This window comes from Macadamia integrifolia, chromosome 14 (genome assembly GCF_013358625.1).
Source record: "Macadamia integrifolia cultivar HAES 741 chromosome 14, SCU_Mint_v3, whole genome shotgun sequence".
In the NCBI taxonomy this organism is placed as follows: Eukaryota; Viridiplantae; Streptophyta; class Magnoliopsida; order Proteales; family Proteaceae; genus Macadamia; species Macadamia integrifolia.
The window spans coordinates 9,091,550-9,100,999 of NC_056570.1; the positions used below are offsets into that span (position 1 = coordinate 9,091,550).

Sequence of the window (9,450 nt, forward strand, 5' to 3'; positions counted from 1 at the left end):
TTAATTTCACCCATCCATTTTTTTTTTTTTGAATGATCAAGGCACCAAGAAAATTCCTCTATTCGGGCAGAGTAAGGGGGCTCTATTCATTGTCTTCCTCCTCTTCGTCTTCTCGAACCACTGATCTTGCTGAAAATCATTCCCTAGAATGTCAGCATCAAAGGCTAGGTCTTCCTCATGAAGGTCTTCTCAAATTCATGGTTTGAGAAAATTAGTTGTCGTGTCAGTCCAATAAGTTTAAATCTTTATGTACTTCTTGTCAATTAGGCAAAACAAATAAACTATCTTTAGGTCTTATGAATTTTAGGAGTTTGTTTCTATTGGACTTAGTGCATAGTGATGTATGGGGGCCCTCTTCTGTTCCCTTTATTAATGGGCATCGATACTTTGTTATTTTTTTCGATGATAATACATGTTGTATTTGGTTTTATCCTTTGGTTTCCAAGTCTAATCTTTTTTATACTTTTCTTAAATTTCAAGTTTTGGTTGAGTGCATGCTCTCGTGCAAATTGAAATCTATTTAAACTGATTAGGTTGGGAGTATTGTTCTCTACCCCAGTTCTTAAAAAAACTTGGGATTTCTCACCGTGTCTTGTGACCCCATACACATGAGCAACAAATGTTTGCGTCGCCATCGCCATATTGTTGAAACTTACTTAACCCTCCTTGCCCATGCCTCCTTTCCTCAATGTTACTCTCGCTTTGAGTTTGAAATGGCTATGTTTTTAATCAATCGTATGCCTGCTAAGGTCACTCATCGGGTCACACCTCTCCAACTCGTTACAGATGGGTCACCCAATCACACTTTTCTTGAAGTCTTTGGATGCCAACCCTACATACGGCCCTACAAACCATAAGATTGACTATTGGTGCTCTCCCTATGTTTTCCTTGGTTACAACCCTTTGCAAATCTGGTATCATTGTCTCGACCTCTCTATGAATCGAACTTACATAGCTCGTCATGTTTGGTACAATGAAACTATCTTCCCTTTTTCCTCCCAATGGTCCATTTTGCTTCCCCATCCCACCCACTTGGGCATCTACTCCTATAAGGTCATCTACTTTACCTCACTCCCCAACCCCAGTGCCTTTACTTGCGCCACCTTCTCCCCCAAAAAGTACCTCCCCCATCACCAACTCCCATTGCCCCTCCACCCCACTCTCCATTCACGCCTCCAGCTAATGACACCTCTCCGGCCCTCTCCCATTTTTGTGTACTTGCCCTATCCAAGACTTATATGAATCCCCTATTGCCCACCTCCCAGGACCGTCCTCTCCAATGGCCCCCATCTCCCCCTCCCAAACTAAGATTCAATGCCTTAGCCCCATACCTCCCCCGCCTCCCCCCTAACCCACCCTTACGGCTCCATTGCATCTAGTTGCGATCCTACACTAAGGCCGCCTCCTCTCCACATTCCCTTATTAGCACCACCCCCTCACATTGAACTCTCTTGCTTTTCTCAGGAAAATAGGCACCAAGAATGGTGTACCACTATGGCAGAAGAGTTCAATGCTCTAATTAAAAATGGTACCTGATCACTTGTTCCACAGGTCTCATGGTATGAATTTGGTAGGTTGCAAATGGGTGTATCATATAAAGAGGAAGGTTGATAGTTCTCTGGAACGATATAAAGCTTGTTTGGTTGCCAAGGGGTTTCGTCAACAACATGACATTGACTACATTGATATGGTCAATCCGATCGTGAAGCCTACCACCATTCGCTCTACTCTTGCCATTACAGTTTCACAGGGATGGCCAATCCACCAATTGGATGTCCATAATGCATTCATACACTGGCTGTTATTTCAGGAAGTCTAAATGGCCCAACACCCTGGTTTTGAGGACAATCAATGCCTTGATCATATCTTCCATCTACACAGATATCTTTATGGTGTAAAATAGGCTCCTAGGACATGGTTCACCAGATTATCTACTTTCCTACTTCAATTAGTTTTTTTTGCTTCTAAAACTAATCTATCATTATTTATATTCAGGCAGGGTTCTACAGCTCTCTACATCCTTAATTACATCGATGACATTATTGTTACTGAGAACTATACTGCACAGATCTCCACCTCATTACAACAACTCTCCATTGAGTTCTCAATGAAGGACCTTGCGAGCATGTCAGCATATTCATGTAGAGCACTGCTCCCTAAACCCGGTTTATTGACCGATTGGTTTGGTTTGGTTGTGCAGGGTCTGATGTAGGTGCTCTATGGTACATGATAGCAAGGGTGACGTCAAATGTGGGATGGTCAAATAAGATTGAGCCGGTACCCGATGTGATTTGCACGCCTAAGCCATGCCCTTGCATGTATCATAAGGCCATGTACGAGTAGGAAAGATATGTTATTATATTTGCTGATAAGAACTTGGTTCATGATAAGTGGCAGGAGTGAGATGCGCATTGAGAACCTATTTTCCACCGAAATCTAGCAAGGTTGGTCATGTTCTGGCCAACAGGTGGGTGGTCACTAGTGGGTGCGACCCCCCTGTGCTACCCACCTATAGGGGAAATGTGGGCCCCAGCAAGCCCAACTTGGGTTATCACGCATGTTTCGGGTCCCCAGTTGTAATGAAGTTATGTGTGCCCGGTATTACTAGCTACTTCGCCCGGTGTCGCGATTTAATGCTATTCGAGGCAAAGAATGATAAATCCAAATGCACCCTATTGAATATTTATATCCCAAGGTATAAATAGCATTTACTCCTCTCCCATTTATTATTTCAGAAAGGGTTGGTGGAGAGGAGTAAAGAAGAGGGAGAAAAGAGGGAAGAGAAGGGAAGGAGTAAGGAAAGTGATTCCCCCTAGTTGCCACTACCGTACCTTGCCATATCGATGTCGAAAAAGTGATCGAAGCCTTGAGATCTACAATTTAAGTTTTTAAAGGAGGAGAAACCAAGATTTAAAGACATTTTTATGATATTTGGAGTTGCGGAAAGGATGTTAGCGTTTGGGGTTTCTTGAACTAAATGTATGACTTGTTCCTAAAATCTTAATTTGAACCTAGATCTGTGTTATGTTCAGACTGATGAAGGCTAAAATGTGTGAAAAATGTGATGGAAACAACCCTCTTAGATTCTCAAGAGGTGGGGAGAAGAAGAGAGGCTGGACAATAGGACCCGTTGGACACTAGTGGGTAACACCAACGGGTAACTAGACCCACCAGTGTGACCCCCCAGTCTTACCTGGGCTTCGGAGCCTACCGGTGGGTAGAATCGATGGGTATCTAGACCCTCTGGTATAACCCATCGATCTTGGCTGGGCTTTAGGGTCCTATCGGTGAGTACCTATACCCGCTGGTAGCACCCACCTATAGGTAGGATCGGTGAGTACCTAGACCCACTGGTAGCACCCGTCGGTGTGTGTCTGAGTGCTGTCTACCTGGCAGCTTGCACAGGTGGGTTCTCCAACCCACCTGTATGAACCACTTATGGACCAATGAGGTTCGAGCTCAAATTCATCGACAACCTCCTTTGCATTATTAAATGTGTTGTGACCATAACGTTCATTGTTTTATGGCCCCGGAACGGACGTATTCTAAGCTTGCTTTTTGTGTTAGGTTTCGAGAGTCTCATCTTCGCACGTTGGATCTTACCTATACCATATGTGCATATTCTTGTACGTGAATAGGTAAGTAGGGAGTGGGCGTTGATTTTAATTTTGGGAATGTTTATTGCATTATCTTCATTTCACATATTATCTTGTCATTTATGAATTCCATTTTCGTACATATATTTGTCTACTACTGGATGAATTTAGAAATGGTCATGTTGTGTCTTTAAATTCCAAACACTTGCTACTTGCTTTGAATTATAAGCATGGATTATTCGGTTGTTGAATGATAATAATTAGTCGGACATGTGATTGAGTTGTTAGATTAGATGCCATAGTCGGCTTGGAAATGAATGCATCAGTACACCGTGGAATGGGAGACAGAAATAATATATAGTCGTACTATCTCATATAGGAGCATGCGGTTTAGGATTGACATTTTTCTCGTGCTACGACCCTTTCTAACAGGGGTTTAGGTGTTGGGTTATCACTAGGGGAAAGATTCGATCGTGAACCACCATGGTGGTTAGAAGTACGCTTGGCTAATCATTAATGTAGTTGGAAACCTTAGTGGTATATTCAGAGGGCCGAGCATACTGCATTTATTTTCTGTTGTGGTATGACCACGATTTACTTTTCAGAGTACTCATGGTCGGCCCTCTCGGACAACCCTATGGGTGTATCGTGGGATGAAAAATACGTCTAGGACCCAGGGCATACACACATTGTGATTATGAGTAGCACATAACATATTACTTCATAATATTGCTTAGGTGGATAGGCCTAAAATGAATCTCATGCATGTAAGATCATTTGAAATGCGATTGCTTATTTGCGTCTTTCTTTCCATTTACTGAGTTAGTGAGCTCACCCCTCATGTACACACATTTTAGATGATTTTGTAGGATTGCTTGTAGAGGAGAAAGAGCCGCAACCCACTGATGAGTTTTCAGTAAGAGATTGATGGGTTCCGGAGGGATTCCACACGGTGCCAGGTACCTGTGCGAGGGCTACGTTGCAGGGCAACAGTAGCTATTTCCAAACACAACTCTTCTTTTTTATTCTTTTGATGTATTCTCCTTTTTGTACTTTAGATATTTAAATTGTTATTTCTTGTGTAAATATCATGCTTGCAGGCCCATATGTAAATATATTATGTATAACAATTTGGGTATCAAGAGTAAGTGAAAAATTTACAGATATATATATACGAGTCTTCCACTGAATTAATAAATTTTATTTTCAAATTGTTGTGGTATGTTGTGTTGTGATTATTGTATCAGATGATCCTGGTGGTTTTGGGTTACCTGGAGGTAACCCGATCACCGATCCGATTCTATGTGAGTGGAGCATGACATATGCATGCTCCCAAAGAGGAGCACTGGGCACTAGTGACAAGAATCCTACGCTTCCTGAAGTATAGCAGTTCTCATGGGCTTCTTTTTGAATGCTCTCTAAGTGTCTCTGCAAGCATTTCTATATGCTGACTGGACAGGCAGTAGCATTGATCATAGCTCAACAAGGGGCTTTGCTATTTTCCTTGGTCCCAACCTCATCTCTTGCTCCTCTAAAAGCAGAAGACGGTTGCTTACTCCTCCACTGAAGCAGAGTACATACAAGTCTCTTGTTGATACTTTCGCGAAGCTTATTTGGTTGGAGTCTCTATTTTATGAGTTCGGTTTTCTAGTTTGTGGTCCACCCACGCTATGGTGTGACAATATTGACGCCACCTACCTCTTTCCAAATCCTATTTTCTATGACCGAACGAAGCATGTCTGGATCGACTTTCACTTTGTGCGTGAAAGAGTCGCTAAGCGTCATTTCTTAGTTCAATTTATCTCCAACACAGATCAACTTGCAGATGCTCTGAAAAAGGCCTTGCTCACGGTTAGATTCCAATTCATCAAAGATAACTTGAAGATCCAGTCCCCTAAGGTTTCAAAAGCAATAATTTCCAAAGTTTCCATATGCCCTTCAAGAAAACATCCTCTCAGTGATTTTTATCAAAGAAATCAAACGCAACCTTAGAACTCCAAAAATCAATTTTATCTCAACCATTGAAAAGGTCATCCTATAAGGTAAACAAAGAAGTCATTAAACAGAATTGCTTTTCTACCCCAAAAAAAAAAAATGTAAAAAGGATTTATATATTTATATTTATTTATTATTATTATTATTATTATTATTATTATTATTTTAAATGTTCCTAACAGGCATTGGGCTCTTACATCAACGCGGGTCAATGGAAACTAATAAAAGCATCAACAAAGGCAAGTTTTCTACTTTTCTTGAAAGAGGAGGCATTGTCTGGATGTAAAGGTCACACCCCGTTTTAGAATTGTCTTTTTTCTTTTCTTTTTTCAATTACTTCCTATAGCTGGCAAATCAATAGACAATAGAACGAAACTTTCTAACTACTCCTAATAACAGAAAGGGAAATGGAATTTTGGGGGTTTTTTTCTTTTTTTTTTTATAAATTCCAATCAAAGATGATATTTTTCAAAATTCCATTTTCTTCACTACTACCAACAGTAGCCAAATTTCCTTTTTCCCAGTAAGTAACAGGGGGTGACTCTCTGATAACGCCAGCTGTATTCATATCAATATATACCTTATATAAATACAACCAGCCCTATACCTATACTTCTAGGGAAAAATTCAAATACGTATACAATACGTATTAAGCTTCCATATATATAAGCAACAAACAACACGCGTATATAGCCAACATTATTTCCAATATTGCTTCCTAAAAAAAAAATAAAAATAAAAAAGAAGAAAAAACAGAAAATAGTCCTTATCTGTTTGTCCGGTTCAACGGCTCATTCAAGTAACCTCAAAGCACGGGTGTCCCGTTCCAACTCCACTTTTTAGAGGCTTCTCTTTCTCCCTCTCGCCCTCTCTCCCTCTCTCCCTCTTCTCATTCTATTCTCTCGAACAGAGCTTCCGCTTCTTTCTCTCTCTCTCTCTCTCTCTCTCTCTCTCTCTCTCTCTCTCACAAAGATTACGAATCGTCACTTCGAGTGACCGAAGCAAATCCGAAGCTTATTAAGATTCGATCTCTGGTTTGCAATGCCAGAGATCGAAGAGATGACCACAGGCAATTCAGAGCCGGAGATCTTTGAATTATCACCGGAGAATGCTTTATTTGGCAAATATGAGCTCGGAAGGCTTCTCGGCTGTGGAGCTTTCGCTAAGGTCTACCATGCCAGGAACATTCGAACAGGACAAAGCGTCGCCATTAAAGCTCTCAGTAAACAGAAGATTCTTAAAGGAGGTCTTGTTCCTCAGATCAAGCGAGAAATCTCGATCATGCATCGGTTGTGCCATCCTCACATCGTGAAGCTCTTCGAGGTTCTCGCTACCAAAACTAAGATCTTTTTCGTTATGGAGTTCATCAAGGGAGGTGAGCTCTTCGCTAAGGTCGCTAAAGGTCGTCTCAACGAAGATCTCAACCGTAGGTATTTCCAACAATTGATCTTCGCCGTTGGTTACTGTCATTCTCACGGCGTCTTCCATAGAGATCTGAAACCAGAGAACGTTCTCATCGATGAATCCGGCGATCTCAAAGTTACAGATTTCGGTCTCAGCGCGATAACCGAACAGATCCGAGACGATGGTATGTTACATACTCTGTGCGGGACCCCTGCTTATGTGGCACCGGAGATTCTAGCGAAGAAAGGTTACGATGGTGCTAAGGTTGATATCTGGTCATGTGGGATCATCCTCTACGTCTTGAATGCTGGGTTTCTTCCCTTTAACGATCCAAATCTCATGACAATGTACAAGAAGATTTACAGAGGAGTGTTTCGGTGTCCGAAATGGTTCTCGCCGGAGCTCCGGCGATTGTTGTCACGTCTCCTTGATACGAACCCTGATACTCGAATCACTGTCAACGAGATTCTCCATGATCAATGGTTCAAGAAGGGAGGGTTTAAAGAGGTGAAATTCCACAACGACGAAGACGATTTCACGAAAAAAGAGGAACAGAGCTGTAATTCCTTGAACGCCTTCGATCTAATCTCCTTCTCATCTGGTTTCGATTTGTCTGGATTGTTTAACAGTTCCGATAAATTGGTCAATGGGGAGAGATTCGTATCGGCCGAATCACCGGAGAGAATAATTGAGAAGGTTGAGGAGGTTGGGAAGCGAGAAGGTATATCTGTGCGAGGGAAGAAAGTGTGGATGATTGAGATGGAGGGGCAAAACGGTAATTTCAAAGTCAGAATGGAGGTGTACCGGTTGACCGAGAATCTGGTGGTGGTGGAGGTCAAGAATGGTGGTGATGTACGGTCCGGCGAAAGGCTTTGGAGTACGAAGATTCGACCGGAGCTGAGCAGCCTGGTTTACCAACCGGAAACCACCCAGGTTTCCGGCGACTCTGTCGCTACTTAACAATCCGCCGGTGATCCACCAGAACCCCTATCGGGTCCCGGGCGAGAGACTGATTCTGCTTTTTATCGTAACTTTTAATATCTGTGTATGTATTATTCTGTAAAGTTAATAACAAATTGCCATATAAGGCTATAAGCAACTCAAAAAAGATAAAAAACAACTAAACAAGTGCAAGAATTGGGTCTTGCTCAGTAATTATTTTTGCCCGGTTCTTGTTCAAAAACAGATTCATGTAAGAGAATGTTTTCGTATATCTGGTTTGTGGATTAGAAATCTGTTAAATGAGGGAGAAAAAGTGAATTTAAAATCTACGAACAAGAGACGTACGTAGGGGTCGTTGCTTGGAACAATGGTAAAGGACTTTTTCCGCCTACGCAATGGTGCACTGGATAATAGTCTTTTTTCTCTGAACAAGAGATGTATGTACGAGATTGTTTTTGTACGTGAATCTCGTACATAAACTTGATCCGCTCTCTACAAATATGGAAACCTATGGTCCTTTCACCTGTAGTTAGTTGGCAGCTGGCAAATCTCCATTGAATTGTAGGCAATATAGGTTTAGAAAAAAAAAATTGTCAATATTGGAGAATTCTGAAATTTGATAACTCCTACATCTTTATGAAATGCAGGAACATTCTGCCACCAACCGGCACCTCTACAGGACTTTTGGTTTCATCATTGGAGATCATTTTGGGAGTTGCAGATTTGCACTATTTGTCTCTGACTACATAGAACAAATGTGAAGCCATGGTTATCTGGTCGGCTTTACTTGAGACTATATCTGGAGGATATGATGATAATTAATGATAACCTGATTGTTGAATCGAATAGCAATGATCATGTGATAACATATCTTCAAAGGCACTCTAAAAAATCCCTTTTAGAGATTAGATCTATCTGAAAGACATTATGCACTTATATTCTTACTTTTCGTTCTTTTTTGTAATTTTTAATTTGTTGTAATGGAGATTAACAACATAGCTGACTACTGGCTTGAAAGATATATACTGTTGTAATGTGTACAATTCCGATCTATAGTGATAGGAGAGCCATGTATCCTAATCCTATCATAGCTTTTCAAGTTGATATAAATAAAATCTTCTTCTGCCATTTTTTTTTTTTAACAGGTTCATTGAATCTAGCCGTTTCTTGTTGTTTCTCCAATCCAGGCTCATGTGCCCATGGGGGGATAGGTAATTTTGCATGGAAACAATATCAGCGTAATGTTATTTGTTGTTGGATCGAGTTTTCCTAAGGCTTGGTCGGGCCACAATGAATGAGAATCCATTTCATTCACCGACCAGGCCTTGGACTTGTGTTAGGGAGTTACAGGAGGTATTTTGGAAAAGGTTGTAAAACCCTATCGGTGTTTGTTAACTCTAGGATGAAGTAATAAACCTCACCACCTGGCGAAGAAAAACATTCCCTTTGCTCTTTTTGTTTTGCATTCTCAGATTTGCTACGAATTCACACTGAAGGGAAAAATGTATTTAAA

General features: G+C 41.2%; 1 protein-coding gene across 1 annotated transcript; it reads left to right on the top strand.

Annotated features, from left to right (window-relative positions):
- Positions 1-6,457: 6,457 nt before the first annotated feature.
- On the top strand, positions 6,458-9,065 carry LOC122060458 (CBL-interacting serine/threonine-protein kinase 14-like). The gene is made up of 2 exons (XM_042623546.1): positions 6,458-8,040; positions 8,585-9,065. Exon 1 carries the CDS (start codon positions 6,633-6,635, stop codon positions 7,953-7,955), a length of 1,323 nt encoding a protein of 440 aa, XP_042479480.1. The 5' UTR covers positions 6,458-6,632; the 3' UTR covers positions 7,956-8,040; positions 8,585-9,065.
- The last annotated feature ends 385 nt before the right edge of the window (positions 9,066-9,450 follow it).

Excerpts from the sequence above, each read along its gene's own strand:
- LOC122060458 (XM_042623546.1), top strand. The coding sequence starts at position 6,633 with ATGCCAGAGATCGAAGAGATGACCACAGGCAATTCAGAGCCGGAGATC.